Source organism: Cladophialophora psammophila (genome assembly GCF_000585535.1).
Source record: "Cladophialophora psammophila CBS 110553 chromosome Unknown aczJe-supercont1.1, whole genome shotgun sequence".
NCBI classification, from domain to species: domain Eukaryota; kingdom Fungi; phylum Ascomycota; class Eurotiomycetes; order Chaetothyriales; family Herpotrichiellaceae; genus Cladophialophora; species Cladophialophora psammophila.
Genome location: NW_006912922.1, coordinates 1,582,358 through 1,601,332, shown reverse-complemented (window position 1 = coordinate 1,601,332; position 18,975 = coordinate 1,582,358). Strand labels below are relative to the sequence as shown.

The window sequence follows — 18,975 nt, the reverse complement described above, 5'->3', positions numbered from 1 at the left end:
TTGTAGAAATTATAGCAACCTAAGTGAGCTTTATTTTCGTCTTCGCGCACAGACACACACAGAACTCAAAGCGCAGAAATCTTTCAATTGTACCTCACTTCACACTCATTGAACCACCCTTGACCATCACACTTGTAGGTTTCAGACTGAGACAAAGCGCTGGCACAAGGCTGCACAAGGCTACCGAGGCTACCTAGAGAAGCTTGGCGCGATCTTCCCACGCGTCGCGCCAACTTTCTTTCAATTTGGTTTTGACTTCAGTTCAATGTTGTCATCTACTTGGTACACGGCGATTCTCTCACTAGTGTTACACAGCACGTGCTTCGGCTTGTCTCCTCAGCTTGTCTCCTCAGCTTGTCTCCTCAGCTTGTCTCAGCACACAGCCTTGTCCAATTCTCGGACGTCCTTTATAGGTTCAAGCTGTCACACCATGCCGCCGAGGAAGCGCAAAGCCTCGTCAACTTCCAGCACTCCGGCCAAGAAAGTCCGTATCGTCGGCACCTCTGACATTCCTGACCAAGCTGCGGCCTCGCCCGCTGGTCGCCCCAAGCGGACCTCTGTCAGTGAGCCAAAATACAATTTCACCCGACGCCGCTCATCTGGCGCTCAGAATGCAGTCTCGGCCGGCGCAAAAAGTGAACCCGTGATGAAGAAGCGTGGAAGGCCACTCAAGGCTGCTGCGGCTGCTGCGGCTGCTGCTGCTACTGCTTCGACCGCGACCAAGCATGCGGTCAAACAAAAGATGGCGAAACTTACTCCGAAGAAAAGCACAAGTCAGTCGCAAATTCGTGGGTTTGTTGACGGCTTTGAGGCCGCAATGTGCTGGTGTTGACCTGATTGACAGCTTCGACTTCGTCTAAACCCGTCACTTCCTCCGCCCAGAAAGCGCGTGCAGCGACCCGAAAGTCCAGTACGAACGCCCCCACTACGACGACAGCTGGCAGGCGCGGCAGAAAGCCCAAGGTCCAATCCGAGACTAGCGATGCATCGTCCGAGCCCGATTCCGAGTCCGAAGACGGCGCGAATCCGGATGGAAATGCGCCTGCAGCGATCAACGGCGACGGAACAAAATCGGCAGAGATGGCTGCTCTTGACCATGACATACAATACTGGCTGATGAAGGCTGAACCAGAGTCGCGAATGGAAAAAGGTCACGATGTCAAATTCTCTATCGATGATCTGGCTGCTAAGACGGAACCCGAGGGGTGGGATGGTTCGTGTTGTTGTCTGTCCGTCACAGGGGATTCTTCTAACAATGGCACAGGTGTTCGCAATGCAGTCGCCCGCAACAATATGCGAGCAATGCGCAAGGGCGACTTAGCATTCTTCTATCACTCTAACTGTGCCATCCCGGGCATCGCTGGCGTCATGCGGATTGTTGGCGAACATACCGTTGACGAATCAGCGTTTGACCCATCGCATCCATACTTTGACCCGAAGTCCGACCGCGCAAAGCCCAAGTGGGAACTTGTCCAGGTCGAATTCGTCAAGAAATTTGCGAGCCTCATCACCCTCAAGGAGCTGAAATCGTTCTCGAAGCCTGGTGGCGTTTTGGAGAATATGCAGACGCTTAAGCAGAGTCGACTCAGCGTCTCGGCCGTCTCCCCCGAGGAGTGGAGATTCATTCTTGATCTGGCCGGAGAGCCAGTTTTTTTGGGACATGGAGATATCATGGGCGGTTACGAATCGGAAGTCGATGGTGAAGGCGAGGAGACGGCGGGCGCCAGCGACGGCGACGGACTCAACGGAGTTTCCGATGGAGTCGTTGAAGGAGGTCCCGGCCTAGGAATGACAGACGCAGTGGAAATCGAGGAGTCGGTGCAAAACCACTCCCAGAACAGCGCCGAATCGGACGATGCTCACGGTGCTGGCGAACTATGAAGGAAAGAAGAAGAAGAAGAAGAAGTACGGATACCGGCGTCGACCAGTCACAACAGTCCTCACAATAACGACGGCGACATAAAAGAAAGCACAGGCGTGTACATGGAGCAATGTTGACCAAAGACACTCTAGCCTTGACACCTGTGAGCAGCGGGAAGTTGGTCGAGGTTTTGCGGTGTTGACCATCTTTGGCCAATAATGGACGGAGGATGTAAGATAACAAACACGAAGCGCAATAGGGCTGAGATGGTGGAGGTTTCAAACAGGGATAATATCGCACGGTCAATCTGGGCTGTGTGGATGCTTCCCGCGACTCAAGCCTCGTATCGAACACGCGGGGCCCAGACAGCAATGGACCTTGGATGAAGGCGAGACATTTCCAAAATGAGCAAGTTGCATTCTCCGCCGTGCGCCTTCGGGCGCTTGTGTACCTCAGGCGTCAGATTTTTTGGCCGGGTGTCGCTATCTCGACGAGGATTGAAGTCTTTTGGCGCCTTCATAGGTGACCACAGGCTCGTTTCCGGGCCACAAATTGTGTTCGCACAAGGCATGACGCCTCTCCAGAACTCTACTTCAATCCCTCAAGCCTCGCTCGCCTCCGTTCCTGTTCTTGCCAGCTTCGAGGATTTGCTCTCGAAATAACGAATTAGGCATTCGCAGAGGAGGCCTGTCGAATTTCAAGAGAGGAGTGAAATGCTCCCCACGACGGAAATCAGCCCGGTATCGCTCCCCTTTAGGTCTATCTCGGGTCTAGCCTTCCACGTGGCGCTTTGGTAAGTTTACGGGCTGCATACTACAGTAAATACCGAGTACCAACGCTCTGGTTCCCTTCCGCTCTTGCAGGTTGCATGAGGGTTGTTTCCACAATCCCGGCAAGCTCCTCTGGCTCCTCCACAATCTCTCGCCCCTTGATCCCGGACGATTGCGACAGGACCTCGGCAAAAGCGAGAGCGGGACAAGGCTGAGGTTCCTGGTCAAGGAGGGGAGCATGTGCCTGTACAAGTAAAGCAGGAATTAATAAGTGCACCCTGGGGCCCCTAGCCACTGGGCCACTACCGTAGCAAGTAAGTAGGTCTGGGGGGTCGCCCCCAGGAAAGGAAGGCGCAGCCGGCGAACTGCTTATCGAAGTTTGCCCCTCACTTGCCCTCACTTGCCCTCACTTGCCCTCACTCTCTTCCCCTCTTCTCTTCCTTATCGGAGCTCAGCGACTTGCTGCTGGTCTCTCGCTGATCGCCGTGGGCTTGGACGGGTAGACAGCTCCAAACAGGCAATCAAGTCCCGAGAAAGCTCCTGGGTGGCTCGCTGGTTCCTGCGAACGAGACAACTTCTCAGAGCTTGCCCAAATGGTCGCTAGGATTGGCTTGTCCCTCTTGTAACGGCGCCGACGCGGGTCTGTCCTGTTTGATTAGACACATCCAAAAATCCGGTGGTTCTCTTCTCCTTTGACTTGCCTTTTTACATGTACAAGTGCTCGTCGAAGTTTCTGCTGCCCACCGTGAGGTCTTCTTCCCTCCGCGCTCTTTCCTGGGACTCTTCTCGGAACAAGCATATTGAGCTGCGACTGTTTTCAACCAGCCCGCACACATTGTCCAAGATGGCAGATTTGAAAGTCGAGCTGACAGCTCCCAATGGGCGCAAAATCACCTTGCCAACAGGCCTTTTCATAAACAATGAATTCGTCAAGTCGAGTTCGGGCGAGAAGATCACCAGCATCAACCCTGCGTGAGTGGACTCTACGAACCCTCTCGGGCGTTGGTATGGCGCCCCGACCAATACTGACCCCTCTGCTCCGCTTAGGGACGAGAAGGAAATTTGCTCCGTCGAGGCAGCTTCTGCAGATGACATCGACAAAGCCGTCAAAGCTGCCCGGGCGGCCTTCAACGATCCTTCCTGGCGCGACCTTCCTGCTACCGGCCGTGGGGCCCTCATGCACAAGTTCGCAGACGTCCTGGAAGAGAACAAGGAAACACTGGCGACGCTGGAAACATGGGACAACGGAAAACCATACAGTGTCGCCTTGAATGAGGATTTGGGCGAGGTCGTCAACTGCCTGCGATACTACGCTGGGTGGGCGGACAAGATCCATGGAGAGACAATCCCCACCACACCTCAGAAATTCGCCTACACTCTCAAGCAGCCCATTGGCGTGTGCGGCCAGATCATCCCCTGGAACTATCCTCTAGCTATGGCAGCATGGAAACTGGGCCCTGCTCTCGCATGCGGCAACACTGTGGTCCTCAAGCCCGCAGAGCAGACCCCTCTTTCGATTCTTTACCTTGCGAGTCTCGTCCCTGGCATCTTCCCTCCAGGTGTCATCAATATCGTGAACGGCTATGGCAGGGAAGCGGGCCACGCCCTCGCCTCCCATCTGGACGTGGACAAGATTGCCTTCACCGGCAGCACGGTCACGGGTAAACAAATCATGAAGACTGCCAGCGTCAACATGAAGAACATCACCTTGGAAACCGGCGGCAAGTCGCCCCTCCTTGTTTTTGACGACGCCGATCTCGACCAAGCCGCCAAATGGGCCCATATTGGAATCATGTCAAACATGGGTCAGATCTGTACTGCCACCTCCCGCGTCCTCGTTCAGGAAGGCATCTATGACAAGTTCATCGAGCAATTCAAAGAGGTGGTCAAGACTACATCGAAAGTCGGCGACCCTTTTGCGGACGACACCTTCCAAGGTCCTCAAGTTACCAAGGCTCAATATGAGAAAGTCCTCGGATACATTGAGAGCGGGAAGTCGGAGGGTGCAACCTTGGCAGCTGGCGGAGTTCCGCACAAGAACGTCGGTGACGGAAAAGGGTTCTTCATCGAACCCACCGTCTTCACGGGGGTCAAGGACGATATGAAAATCTACCGTGAAGAGATCTTCGGTCCTTTCGTGGTGATTGCATCGTTTAAGACAGAAGACGAGGCCGTGCGCATGGCGAACGATACGACCTATGGCCTCGGCAGCGCGTTGTTCACGAGCAATATTGAGCGCGCACATCGTGTGGCGGCCAGGATCGAGGCTGGAATGGTATGGATTAACTCGTCGAATGATTCGGACTTCAGAGTGCCATTTGGCGGCGTCAAGCAAAGCGGGATCGGGCGAGAGCTGGGCGAGGCTGGGTTGGCGGCCTATAGTCAAACGAAGGCGGTGCATGTTAATTTGGGATTGAAACTGTAAATGAAGAGACCGAGGAATTGAGGTGGATTGGGGATTGACGACCTGGATGGAGAAGCTTGCTCTTGAGAAGCAAGGCTATATATGAAAACCCGACAGGGGCACATTTGGTATAGCATTTGTATGTCCAAGAGGACGAAATGAAGATTGTGTGAGTGAAAAGCTCGATCCCGTTGGAGTCAGGAGGCATCACCATCAAGAAATAACTTGAGTGGTGTTTGATTGCTGCCGGTATGCACCTCTGGCTGTGTTTGGCCATATGTCGAACTCACTTGCCACTGTCCTTTTTTGGCGTAACCTTACAAGGAAGGACCCATACACGATGGATATTGGAGAGAATAACAGAGGCGACATATCAGAGAGCCAGAGGTTTGTGGTGAACGGGAGCAATAATCGATGGTATCAGCCTCAATGTTAAGTCCCTTTGCTCTGGTGTTTTCCACGAGCATGTGCCATCCGACTTGGTTCTCGAATCTCCGGTCAGCCCCGGCGCACAGAGCTAGACTTTGCTAAAACTACTTCATATTGGAGAGGTTGGGTTTCAACATGGCTGGTCTTCCAGATTGCAGGGAATATCTGAGCTGAAAGTCCAGGGTTTCGAGTGGCCTTCGAACCCTGCCGAGAAGTGTTGGAAGGCACCGCTGGTGGCGAGGGCGAAGTTAGTCACGTGATATCAAATTCCCGCCAAGCATCAAGTCGCCTGCGCTGTTGACGAAGACATACTTTTGGTCTTGCTGTCACCAACACCTCGCCTCTTTCACAATCTCCCAACTGTATCATCTCTTCTTCTCAGGCCGTTCTCACGGCCAGCTGTCGATCCCTCTGTATCTACAAAAACGGCCTCCCAGAGCATTCTCTGCGAGATCCACCGACCAAGATGGCTTCCGGACAATCATGGCTGAACCAAGACTTTGGTGGAGACGACGAAGAATCAGACAATGACTTCAACCCTGGGGTCGAGGCAGGGTCAGATGCCGGAGATGAGGATAATGAAGATTCAAAACCGCAGAACACTGCGAGAAGAGCGAATGATGAGGACGAGGACGAGGACGACGAACGCCCCGCACCTGCCGCGAACGGCAACAAGTCGACCTCTCCAGTGCGCAAAAGTAGACGACCGCCGCCCGATGAGGACGATGATGAAGGTGACCAAGAAGAGCAGGCGGATGATGGTGAAAATGATGAAGGCGAAGGGGAAGACCTGAACGGAGAAGATGAGGACGAGGAAGATGAAGAAGAAGAGGATGAGGAGGACGAAGACGCAATCACCAGTCGACCCAGAAAGCGACGGAGACGAGGTCTGAATCAGTTCTTCGAAGAAGAAGCCGAAGTCGACGAGGATGACGATGAACTTGAAGCTGAGGAGGACGAGCTCGGGCCAGACTTCATCGAACAGAATCATCCCGACGACGATCTCCCGCCTGAAGCAGACCACGACGACGCGAGGCATAGGGAACTGGATCGCCAGCGACAGATGGAGGCCTCGATGGACCTGGAGAAACAGGCGGCAGCCTACAAAGAGCGGTACGGTCGGCGAACAGCTGCGGCTCTCAGCCAGGGCTCTTTCGTGCCTCAGAACCTGCTCATGCCCGACGTCAATTCCCCGTCTATCTGGGGGGTCAGATGCAAAGCTGGAAAGGAGAGAGAAATTGTCGGCAGGATCATGAAGAAATACTTCGAGAGCAAGGGTCGGAATCAGCTGAGGATCACCTCAGCTTTTGAAAGAGGCGATGGCCCCATGGCTGGGTATATCTTTGTCGAAGCTCTCAATAAGAGCGATGTCGAAGACGCCCTTACCAATATCCCGGATGTCTATCCGCGATCGAAGATGAATCTTGTCCCGATCCCTGAGATGCCCGACTTGTTGAGAACGAGAAAGGACAGGGAGCTGGAGGTCGGTGGCTACGTGCGCATCAAGCGAGGCCTCTACATGGGTGACCTGGCCATGATCGAGGACGTTGAGACTAATGGGCTTGAAGTGACCCTTCGACTGGTGCCTAGACTTTCCTACGGCTTGGATGAAGACCAAGGTCGACCGGCTCTCGCAGATGCAAAGCGCAAACGACCAAATGCATTTGGGCCGATCAACACCTTTCAAAATCGACCTCCACAGAGGCTGTTTAACGAGCTTGAAGCCAAGAAGAGACACGAGAGATTTGTGACTCAAAACAGAGGGCTGACAGGGAAGAGTTTCACATACAAAGGCGACACCTACGAAAACGGTTTCTTGATCAAGGATTTCAAGTTGCAGCATCTGATCACCGAGAATGTCAACCCGAAACTGGAGGAGATTACCAAGCTTACCAAAACCGCTGCCGACGGCTCTGAGTTGCTTGATCTCGAAACTTTGGCCCACAGTCTACGGAATACGACTGTGGAGGGCAACTACATGCCTGGCGACGAGGTAGAAGTTTACGAGGGAGAACAGAGGGGCATTGTCGGCAAGACGGAAGCTGTTCATGGCAACATTGTCTCCATCATGGTCTCGGAGGGCGAGTTGACCGGCCAGCTCGTCGAAGTGCCTATCAAGGGTCTGCGGAAACGCTTCAAGGAGGGCGACAATGTGAAAATCATTGGAGGCAGCAAATACCGCGATGAAGTGGGAATGGTGTTGCGGATCAAGAATGACAAGGTCACGGTCCTCACCAACAACAGCAACGAAGAGATCACCGTCTTTAGCAAAGATCTCAGAGAAGCCACCGACTCTGGCAGTGGTGGCGCAGGAAGCAGCAAATTCGATGTGCAAGAACTGGTGCAGCTTGATCCTACCACGGTTGGCTGCGTGATCAGAGCCGATCGAGATTCGGTTCGGATCCTTGACCAAAACGGCTCCGTGATGACCAAAATACCTTCTCAGATCCAGAAGATTGAAGCGCGGAAAAATGCTGTTGCCACGGATAAGAATGGGTCAGAAATTCGCATAGGCGACGTGGTGCGAGAGTCTGGAGGAGAGGGAAAATCCGGGACGATCCTCCATATTCACAGAGGATATGTCTTTTGCCACAACAAGCTTGGAATCGAGAATGCGGGCATCTGGGTCAATCGCTGCACCAACGTTATCACCACGGCTGCAAAGGGTGGACGCATCACCGCTCCCAGCACCGACTTGACGAAAATGAATCCCGCCCTCCAAATGAAACGACCAGACATGTCCATGGCCCCTCCACAACGACCAGGACGAGATCCTCTCCAAGGGAGACTCGTGCATATCAACAAGGGAACATACAAAGGTCACCGTGCTATTGTCAAAGACACCACAGCTGGCGAAGCGAGACTTGAACTTCAGACGAAGAACAAGGTCATCAATGTCAGCAAGATGGACCTTTCAATCATTGAGTAAGTTCAACGGACTCCCCTTCCATTGCACCTATGCTAACATTTTCACTAGCACCAACACGCAAAACCGGACAAGATATGAAGACTGGATCAGGCAGCGTGGTGGCCCATCAACAATAAGAACCGGGCTCGGTGTCCCCAGCTCCCGAGTCCCCGATGCAGGCTTTGGAGGACGAACTCCCATGGGCGTCATGGATGGAGGGCGAACTCCAGCATGGGGCACCTCGTCAAGGACGCCTGCCTGGAGCGACCCTGGATCCGGTGGCCTCGATTCTGGCCGCACACCGACATGGAAGGGACCTTCAGGCTCCCAGACCTCTTACGGGGGAGGTAGCATGACTTCGTACGGGGGGGCGGGCAACTACTCCGCCAATCCAGGTTCACGCACCCCGGCATGGAGCTCCAATGCAAAGACTCCCTACGGTGCCGACCATGGATTCGGATCGTCTGGCTCGTCTGGCTCGTCTGGCTTTGACGCCTTTGCAGCCGGCTCACGCACACCAGCTTATAACTCAGCCTCATCACGCACTCCAGCTTGGGGCGGCCCCGGCAGTTCCGCAGCGTCTGCTCCAACGCCTGGTGCGCGTCCTTACGACGCGCCGACCCCGGGAATCTCAGCACCTACGCCGTCCGCATCTGGGTCTGGCCGCTATGAGGACGAAGCATACACCCCGTATCTCAGCGCGCCGACGCCGGGCGCTTCAGCCGCCGTCCAAGACGCGCCGACTCCGGCACCGCCGAGTTTCGCAAAGAGTGCAAATCGCGAGCCGTTGAAGAACAATCGGTTGGCCGTCTTTGACGCTCCCACTCCTGCTGCGAGCGCACCGACGCCGTACGCCAGCGGTGGGTTTGATGCACCTACCCCAGCAGCCGGGGGTCCGCGATACGTGGACGACGAGGACGATGAGGAGTGAGTGATTGCCGTCTGTTGGAAGTGTGCTATGCAAGGCTGGGTTGGCCCATGATTGATTTGGGAGGCGGGAACAATGAGAGAAGCTTTGGGATATTTGTACGAATAACATCAATCACCAATTTGCTGCCCGCGTTTTACTTTGCTTTCCTTTACATGGCTCTCTCAACATTACTATGCATTGCTTTATTTTGCTTGGACGGCTTGGACAGTTTGGGCGACAGCCGACTTATCGTATGGAATAAAAATTGGGAATGATTCCGCCGAATGGGCGAAACGCGGGCTGGCTTTGGCCACGCAATGCGCACGCAAGGCAAGGCGAGACGAGACGAGGTGAGGGCTATCAGGGGCCTTCTTGTGTTCAGGAAGGAAAGAGACCAACGGGGGGAGATGCAGAAGGAAAAGAGGACCAGGGAGAGAAATATCTCCTGAAGACTTCATGTCACTTTTCCCTCCCCTCTCTCCCTTTCTGTCTCTGTCTGTGTGTATGTTCAAGTCAAATGACACTAATGAAGTGATCATTGCTCTCGTCGCCCTCATCGCCGATTCCTGTCTTTGTCCGTCATGGGTGGGTTTCCTGGATTCCCAGACGCTGAGCGGACTTGTTCTTTGCGTTGCGTTGTGCTCGGTAGTGGAGCAAGAAATTGCTTCCGGATCGCATTCCTCGATTGCCGTCCTCCCTTACCGAGAACACACACCATACACACACATAGACAATCACGAAAAACGCAAAATGAATGGGAGGAACTTGGCTCCAATGATCGAGGATTTCCATCGCTTGATTGTCCACGGCGAAGAGTGGGAGAGTCGCCACTGGAATTCGCAGTCGTGTTCACATCCCTATTCCATTTCCACTCACACTGCCATTTCGCCTCGCTCCCGAAGCGAAGTTGCAAGGTCGCAGATTCTCGATCCCCGGTCTCAGGAAAGCTATTCTGATTTTGATTGTCAAGGACGTGAGGGTGAGTACGTACATACTTACGGTAGGTACAAACCTACTTAGATATGTACCTGGTCACCGTTGGCCGGGGAAGCGGACTGGGGAGAGGCGATGGAGACTAGGCACCGAGTCAAGCAAGCAAGCTACGCAGTACGGAGTACCGTGTGCAGCCATGACTGAGTCAGGCTACTTGACCGTTTGCAGACATCAGCTGAACTTGATTGAGATCTCTGTACCAAGTACCAAGGGAAATGAGCCAGGATATCAATAAATAGTAACCGACGGCGGCATGACAAGGGTTCCGCGCCGTTGGGACCAAGGGACCTTGTCGCCTCGCCTCGACTCGCGTCGTCCTTGCATTATTGACAGATGATCATTGATCACCGATAGGGCCCACTTGCACCTCTTGGGAAGCTGGAATAAGTGGCGTTCATATTATCGAGTATGGGCATGTCTCGGTGATCATGATCCCCGTCCGATGGCGTCGCTGGCGACCCTGGCGTGGGAAATGGAAGCTTTAGAAGCATTGGAAGCTTGTAAGCGAGATAGACCTTTTCGAAGGACTCCATGATTACTTGTTATGCACGAGCACTGATGGGGAAGCATGTCCGTGTTCCGTGGGTGGAGTAACCAGGGGCCCGAGGGAACATAGCCTTGCTGTGGGGAACGGCCCGGAAATTGCTGCTGTCAGACGGGCTCCTGTTTGGCCCTTCCGGCGGGTAATACGGAAGTCAGACAGATGGGAAAATATGCGGAGTGAGACGAAGGAGCTGCCGTGTGGTGTGATTGCACGGGGCGACTTCTCCTCGCTCTCATTCGTTTTTGTGGCTCTCTCCAACCTGAGTGATGATTAATGCACTGCTGAACGGCAGGAGCTTAATGCAATGTGAACCTTTTCTCGTCCTATGCTTTACGGCCTTCGTAAACGGCCAAACCCCTGATTTCATCCTTGAATTTCGTCGAATTTGCTTTGCGAAGAAGCCCCGAGCCAAAATGGCGAAGCTTGCTGAAGGAGATTCAGGAACTATCGGCTCCGTGCAAAAGACACCAAACAGCTCTCCAACCCCTATCAAAATCATAGTGACAGGTGGCCTTGGGTTTGTAGGCTCGGCGATTGTCCGATCCTTGCAGGAATTTCATCCTGAATGGGACGTCTGGATTCTCGACAAGGGCGAGAATCGACGGCACAGAAATAGTCACGATGGAGACGATGAGCTGGACTTATTGAGAGGATGCGAGTATGGATACGTCCAGGCCGATATCACAGATAAGACGAGCGTCATGGACGCGCTTGCCATGATCAATGCAGATGCCATCATCCACACAGCAGGTATTGTGCCATCTTTGAGCGAGAGGTAGGTCCGTCTCGAATGTTGTGCAAGCGGTGCTGTCCGAATGTTGCAGCTTCCGTGTCCCGGCGCCGGGAGCCGTTTTCTTCAAGAGGGCCGATATGTGCATCGTACCTCTATCGGGCTCGACATTTCTCGCTTTGTAATGATGCGCAATGGCTCATTCGGTTTATTTTGGCAGGTATGCACGGCGCCTAGAAGCCTTGGTCAAAGCTGTCAACGTGGAGGGCACGCGGCATATGGTCGACGCAGCCAGGAAAAGCAGATGCAGAGCATTTGTGTACACGAGTAGTTGCTGCACCGTGATAGACGACATGAGCCAGTCCTATGCCAACATTGATGAAAGATGGCCTGTTTCGCCCAAGTCGTCCATCTATGGTGAGAGTAAAGTCGAGGCGGAGCAGATTGTGATTGCAGCAAACGACAAGTCAATGTCCACATGCGTATTGAGACCGTCCGTGCTGTTTGGCGAAGGAGACAACCAGCTGATACCGCCGATTCACGCCTGTATTGCCAAAGGAGAGACTCGCTGGGTGATTGGAGACGGGAAGAATCTCTGGGACACGACTTACGTCGGCAATGTGGCTGACGCGCACGTCCTTGCCGTCGAGAACCTGTTGGATTTCCAATCAGCGGAACCGAAGCGTGGTTGCCATGGCCGAGCAAGAGCGGAAAGCGCCGCAGGGGAGACTTTCTTCATCCAAAACAACGAACCCATTTCCTTCCGGGAATTCAGCCTTGCTGTTTGGAAAGAGTTTGGGCACCTCCCGCCAGCCTGGGAAATTCACATTCCAGAAGGACTGGGCTGGGTGCTAGGCTTGGTCGCGGAAGTCTTTACGCGAGTCTCGGGCACTCCAACGACCCTCTCGCGTGGAAGCGTAATGGATGCCTGCGCGATGCGATATGCCAGTGGTGATAAGGCCAGGAGGATTCTCGGCTATCAACCTCGAGTAGGGCTTGAAGCGGGAATCAGAGCCAGCTGCGAGGTGAGTGCTGCGGCCCCTTTGCGCCCCTTGTCGTGGCTTCTGGCTGCGAGCTCGGCAGATGGATGCTTTCTTTAGTTGTGCTAACTGATGCCAATGCGGACCAGCACTATGCTAAACGACTGACAAGAGAGCGACGGTGAATTAATCGGCAGCCCCTTCCGTGCCGCATGATGATACGCAGTACGTACGAGAAATCCACCGTGTGGGTAGATGTGGAATGATTCGATTAAGGTTCCTGAGCCAAAGGTGCCAGACCTGGGTTTGCAGGACCGAGTACATCCCTACTCTGTACTGGTATGTAGACAAAGGCTTTGTGCCATATGATGAGATTCAGTCAGCACTATGTAATCGGGGATCGGTGCTTGGAGGATGCGCGATTTTTGAATTTGATTTCTGGTAGCGTTGGGCAGAGTCGCCAGAGGTACAAGTACAACTAAGTAGTGTACCGAGGACTTGGAGTGGTAGTGTGGTAGGATGGTAAACATGGGTGTGCAGCTGCCCGTCTTGGTGTGTAGAAGGACTCCTTGAGACTCGAGTCGCAAAGAACGAACTCAGCAGTGCTTACCCGGGTTAGGATCTAGCCCTGGAAAGCCGCCGGGTACCTGCTTGGGGATCCTGGGAGCAGCAGGCATTAAATACCTAGTGAGGGGGCCGAAATGGTTGCACAAAGTGGGAAATGTCGGGTACCTGGCCGTCGGAAGCACGACACGGAGGGACATGGTTGTGCTGATGGGAGGGTGCATAATTACTCCATCCGCATTGTGAAGAGAATCCAACTCTCTGGGTGTCATCTGGGGTACCATCCGGCCGGAAGAATCTCGTATTGTGTACTTGGTACCCAGTACTGGGTAGGCTTGTGGCGGTGGTGTCGACACGGAAATGAAGTGGTAGTGCTCAGTGGGAAGGGAGCCTTGCGCGTTCGCCGTCTCATGTTTTTGTACTGAAGCCTCAAGCGCGTGACCGGCGCGGGCGGCATTTGTGGGCGGTGACGTCGCCGACGGCTTGGCAAATGCATCCGCCAATGACGTTGCGGACAGGGGGATGTGACGGGGGCGGGAAATAGCGAGGCTCCAAGGCTCCATCCCTCGTCTTCCCCCTTTTTCTTATTTTTGCCCACCTTTTCCTCTACAAGTACAGGGTAGGTAACTTGTACTGGGTAGGTACCAACCACTACGAGGTACCCAGTACTGGGTACCAGGTACTTGACCACTCGTACCTCTCCACTTTCCGCTCCCTCGTCGTCGTCTTGATTGCCTGATGTACAGTAGCCTCTCAAACCATTCCCTTTCAACCTCGCCCCAACTCTAAATCCCCCATTTGACCACTGCTCGCTCACGACGGAGCCACCCATCACAGTTCCCTGGGTCGTTCGTCCCGCGTCCTCCACCGAACTACTGGTCTCCCGCTTGCACGGAATCCAGGACCCTGAACCTGTTCTTTGGCCCACTAACCGTCTGGCACTGCTTCTCCGAGTGATGGATCCCCCTTCCGCCGTACTCGGTACTTGTAACAAGTAGGTAGGAGCCTCGGGAAACTGGAATTCTCTCTAACTACCGGCCATTCTGAACTTCTTCTTTCTCTGGTCGACTATTGCTGAGACCGTCACGGTTCTAGGGCGTAACGTTCTCACCTCAGTAGCCTGATCCGTCCCCCCCCTTTATTGTAAGGGCCAGTTTCTCCCCTGGTCCGGACAAGGGAACCTTTGCCAGCATCGGCCAGCGTTCACAATCGAATCCCCCCCCTCCTCCCCGTTGGTGCCGTCTGTTTGGACGCTCAGGATCTCGCAGCCCTGCTTCGAGAAAATTCCGCCGCCTCACCGAGGCCAGTGCAGATCAGCTCCGTGATCGGCACCAGGGCCAGGACAGGCCCGTTGGGTTTGGGCAGCAATAATGCAATGGGTCTTCTCCAGTCTGTCTTGAATCTTTCGTCTACGATCAGCGAGGCCGTCGTCACTCTCGGCACCTCGCGCTTGCTTTCTGACAGGCCCCTAAGGCGGATATGTTGTAATGGCCAAACCTTTTTGTGACTTGACATCCTGACGCGGCTTCCTGGCTGCGGTTGGCTCTCTCCCCAGACACCCATCAAACCATTCTGTGCGGCTGTGCTCTAACACGAATCACCGCAGTCGGTCATTCTCCACGAAAGCAACGACTAGGTATTAACCATGTATCAGATCTTGCGACAGATTGATCTCCGGATACCTGCTGAAAGGGACTTGGTGCCGTTGATGACCCATGCGACTCGCTAGCTCGACGCCTCACGCTCATCACCCGTTGTTATTCTCCACCCGAGCCAATCCTAGGGCATGATCCACCGCTTTGGCTCGAAACGGCCAGTCCAAGGCGTTCTAACAAACCCTCTTGAATCTTCTCCATGTTAAGTAGGGCTGTGCGAAACTCGAGAATGCATGGTCCCTGGGCACGAACTTAATACTGCGGACAGCCACTCGCTACAGCTCTCAGCGTCTGTTCAACCCCATGGGTCGATGGCGAATGCCCACGGGACAGGTAGGCAATGCACCTCACCTTAACACTGAGGGTACATAACGAGGACCCGTCCATTGAACGCGTCTCGGGCATCAAAACCTTATGTTTGCGCACCGCCAAAATAAGCTAGAGATGGATTTCCAGTCGCCGTCGGTACCGCCGTTCTTTCCCGCGAAGAAATTACTAGGCTTCCAGAACAACCTAGGGTACCAACTTTTGGGTTGCGAGCACGAATCAGTGGCGCTCTCCGTCGAACTGCTAAGGCAGACCTTGTTAATCTGCTAAACTGGTGCGCAATGAACGGGGAGCGCCTCAACGCCTCATCCATGCCCATCGGCAAGAACCCGCTGCTCAGGGTCAAGGCACTTTTGTTTCAGCCCCTGTCCAGTGGGTCTTTTCGTCAGAAACTAGAGTCTTCCGGGGATTGCGGAATCAGACAACTTCGAGCATAGTCTTGAGGCACCAGAGGGCCAAAAAAGTCACTGCCTTGTCCCCTCCACGTGCCGTCATTGATGAGGTTTCAATATCCTCATTATTGGGTTGTCCGAGTCGTTGTTTCTTCTTGCGAACCCAAGTTGGCATTGAAAATTATGCTCCAATACCTGATGAGCACCCTATACGAAGCCCCTGGCCACAGATCATTCGACACCCTCCTATCGTAGCGGGAGGCAAGATCACACTCTTCTTCCGATCTCCATTTCTCTGCCCTCTTCCCCCAGTTGTCCATCATTTTGGCCGCTCTGATCATGTTGGCCTTGAGGTCTCCGATCAACAATCTCCAGTCTACCTATTCGTCGGGACTCGCCCCGGGGGTTCAGTTTGCGCTTGATTTAACAGACAACACCGCGGGCATGTCGGAGAAGGAGGACTTTTCGTTTTCCAGGCAGCAAGATACGGCTACGTCGAGACCTCTGGCCGAAACCTCTTCTCCGTTCTCTTTCCAGAGGTGGGTGCAACGCCGGATATTAATGCCCTAGTTTTTCTCTGTTGACGCAGCGATACACAGCAGATTCTCCCAGTGGCCGTCGTCCACCTACGACCCTTTCGCCGGGGAATCTGGCGGCCGCATATCACCTGAGCGGTCGGAGAGGCTGCGGCAGAGGCTTCCACCGGAGATTCATAGCGCAACTCGTATACCTACAGCGACTGCTGTGGGTGATCCTTTCCGACCACTCTCGTTTATATCACAATCGTCCACTTTTGCCTCTGATCCCGGCTCGTATCCGCAGCACGGTCTTCCTCCCAGGTCGAATCCCGATGACCAGAACATCGCGCTTCGAAGACAAAGCCAGGACAGTTTTATTCTTCAGACAGGGTCTCCCACAAGTCAAGGCTACGCAGAGTACGATCTGGAGACGCAGAACCGACGGGCTTCCGAACTGGGCAGGACTGCTACCCGCTACCACACGCGGCGACGACCTTTCAACCAGGACGAGTTCGACGGGCCGTCTCAACTTCTTCCGCTCCCTGTGCCGCAACAGGAGCACGCACGGTCCCAGGCACTACCCTCCCTCCCGGTCCACCTGGACATTGAGGAGCAAGACGAAATCACAACACGGGTCAACGATATCTTGTCCCGGTGCGCCTTTCACTTTGTCGCAAAATATCAGTTTCCCATCCCGCTAGAAAGGGACAAACCACGGGTCCGCACGCCCGGGGACCGCGAGTGGACCGAGTGGGCGTATTTGTTGAAGAGGCTCGCTACCAAGCGAAGGATCCCAGCCCGTGTGCTCTACGATAACCAAATCAAACAGTTTGTTACGACGTTAGAGAACTCGCTTGCCCTGAAGCAAAACAACCGAGACCAGCAGCCCAGAACGCCAAAGGACGACCGGTACATGCTGCAACTAGTCAGCGCAGCCACCCAGGTCGCCAAAATTTTGATGGATTCCTTGTCTATGGAACAGCTCGACGCTCTGTATAGGCAAACCGAGAGCGTAATCCTCGAAAGAAGAGCCAGACTCAGAGGGTTGGGATTTCAGTGAAGAGTCCCCGCAGTTCATGTTTGCTTGTTCATTCCAGTTTGCGAAGAAGGGGGGATTCATTCGTCCTCGTTCAATGATGCACATGCCAGATATTTACTCTACATGGATCTTTGGAGCTCATTGATTTTCTTCGCCCGCAAATACCCATTTCCAGTATCAGCGAGATCATGCAGGTTCATGATCGAACTTGTGTATCGGCCTTTCCCTCACCATGTCATGACTGGCACCCAGTCCAGTAGTGGGAGGGGGTGTTCTGAGGCCATAGCTAAGACCCATTGTATGCCGCACCTGATGAAACTGAAAACACAGCCTCAATTTGCATACACCGCTTCAGCAATAACATTTACTCGGAGGACGATGTTTCGATGGCCACACGCTACAGGTGCTCGAATAGACTGGGGGACTTCCCCCAAATTCACTACGATATCTTCTGCTTTCTCACAGATGACTGGGACATCTGGAGCATTGTGGAAAATTCTGGTGCCCAAAGGCTCATCGAGCACTGTCAACCTTCATGTTACACAATCACTCAGGCATTACCTTGCCCGCAATTCTTTGCCGGAACCGGCCGAGGACGATGCCCATTGTCCATGCACGGCTTGACTGGCGCGTGCGGATCGGGAAGTACAAAAGTTCCAGCCAAGAACAATGCAATTGTGAATTGCGACCAGGCCCCCGGTGCAAATTGCACCCAGGGGGCGAAAGGAAGGATTTTCTCTGGGGTCATTCCCGGTATGTCAGACTTTCGGCTTTGGCTCCAAAAGTGCAAAGAATCTTGAAGGAACTATTTGCTGACCACCGGTTTGTCGCAGTGCGCAAATGACAGAAGATTTCTCCACGATGCCCCGAGCCCCCCAGTCTTCGCTAGGAGGCTTTCCGACTCTGACAACCGAGCCTCGAAGGCCAGCTTTCCGAGTCATCCCTCCGGTGCCGACTGGATCGCAATGGCCGCACGAGAAGTGGAGTATTGAATCCTATCATGGCGTTGTGTGACCAAGACATATGTAGACTTGATGTGTCAATACAACAGACGATCGGCTTTCAACAGACGTGTCCTTCCCATGGTGTCGAGCTCGAAGGAGACTGATAAGAAAGAACACACGCGGAAGACTATTCGCTGGGAGGGGACGTTCTGCTGCGTAAGTGCTGCGAATTCCCGACAGGGAGACGCCAACGTCGAGCATGCACTCTCCATAATCAGGGGGGCATTCAACGGGTTGGCTCACCAGAGCCATCGTCATGGATGTCCGGGCATTCTACGCCTTGAAGGCCGCCACCGACTCCGGTTATTTGTTGACCGCTATCGAAGCTGCATGGTCCAAGTTGCGACCCAAGCGCCTGCGCAGCAAAACTACAGCTACGGGCCAACAAAAAGCGATGGTTGGGCACAGGAAAGGCGAGGACAACAATGCAACGCAGCGTGATGGCTGTCCAAAGAGCAAGCAAATGAAGGCGCAAGCGGAGACGTCGCAAGAAGATTCTACTCGAGGGCCGCGTGATCAGATGGAAGCCGGAGAAGGCTGCCCATTGCCCAATGCTGCATGGTTCTCTGCGACGAGCCTGTAGGGGCGCCCGATGGCCAGCCTAGCATCCATGTTCTTCCAGCTTCCCTACTCTTGCAGAGCGACGGTGGACGGAAAGGCGGCGAGGAGCTAGTCCTTGAACCCTCAGCACAGGAAGTACGTACACGGTTCCCGAATGCGTGTTCAGTCAATGCTCAACGTGATTGTCTGTGAACCTAAATGCTTTTCTTCTGCTTGCAATCGTCCCTCAGCCTTCATCCGTGGTCCTTTTTGCGAGAGCCGAATATTACAAGCTCTCGCCAACGGATGCAATGTGGAACGTCATGTGCTTAGATCTGTACTTGTTCTCACCCCGAGGGCGATCAACCAAGTGCTGCCTAAACTGCTTTTCTTGACCTGACAGTGCA

At 54.0% G+C, this 18,975-nt stretch overlaps 5 protein-coding genes across 5 annotated transcripts; all 5 read left to right on the top strand.

Moving 5' to 3' along the window:
• Nucleotides 1-430: 430 nt before the first annotated feature.
• A1O5_00566 (uncharacterized protein) lies at nucleotides 431-1,881 on the top strand (the record flags this gene model as incomplete). Its single annotated transcript, XM_007741185.1, has 3 exons — nucleotides 431-773; nucleotides 845-1,213; nucleotides 1,265-1,881. 3 exons carry the CDS (start codon nucleotides 431-433, stop codon nucleotides 1,879-1,881), a joined length of 1,329 nt encoding a protein of 442 aa, XP_007739375.1.
• A 1,594-nt stretch (nucleotides 1,882-3,475) lies between these two features.
• A1O5_00565 (aldehyde dehydrogenase (NAD+)) lies at nucleotides 3,476-5,056 on the top strand (the record flags this gene model as incomplete). The annotated part of the gene is made up of 2 exons (XM_007741184.1): nucleotides 3,476-3,603; nucleotides 3,679-5,056. The coding sequence occupies 2 exons, from the start codon at nucleotides 3,476-3,478 to the stop codon at nucleotides 5,054-5,056; spliced, it is 1,506 nt and encodes a 501-aa protein (XP_007739374.1).
• An 874-nt stretch (nucleotides 5,057-5,930) lies between these two features.
• On the top strand, nucleotides 5,931-9,303 carry A1O5_00564 (uncharacterized protein; the record flags this gene model as incomplete). Its single annotated transcript, XM_007741183.1, has 2 exons — nucleotides 5,931-8,389; nucleotides 8,442-9,303. The coding sequence occupies 2 exons, from the start codon at nucleotides 5,931-5,933 to the stop codon at nucleotides 9,301-9,303; spliced, it is 3,321 nt and encodes a 1,106-aa protein (XP_007739373.1).
• A 1,929-nt stretch (nucleotides 9,304-11,232) lies between these two features.
• A1O5_00563 (uncharacterized protein) lies at nucleotides 11,233-12,714 on the top strand (the record flags this gene model as incomplete). Its single annotated transcript, XM_007741182.1, has 3 exons — nucleotides 11,233-11,594; nucleotides 11,770-12,574; nucleotides 12,679-12,714. 3 exons carry the CDS (start codon nucleotides 11,233-11,235, stop codon nucleotides 12,712-12,714), a joined length of 1,203 nt encoding a protein of 400 aa, XP_007739372.1.
• A 3,197-nt stretch (nucleotides 12,715-15,911) lies between these two features.
• Nucleotides 15,912-17,045, top strand: A1O5_00562 (uncharacterized protein; the record flags this gene model as incomplete). Its single annotated transcript, XM_007741181.1, has 2 exons — nucleotides 15,912-16,006; nucleotides 16,070-17,045. The coding sequence occupies 2 exons, from the start codon at nucleotides 15,912-15,914 to the stop codon at nucleotides 17,043-17,045; spliced, it is 1,071 nt and encodes a 356-aa protein (XP_007739371.1).
• Between the last annotated feature and the right edge of the window lie 1,930 nt (nucleotides 17,046-18,975).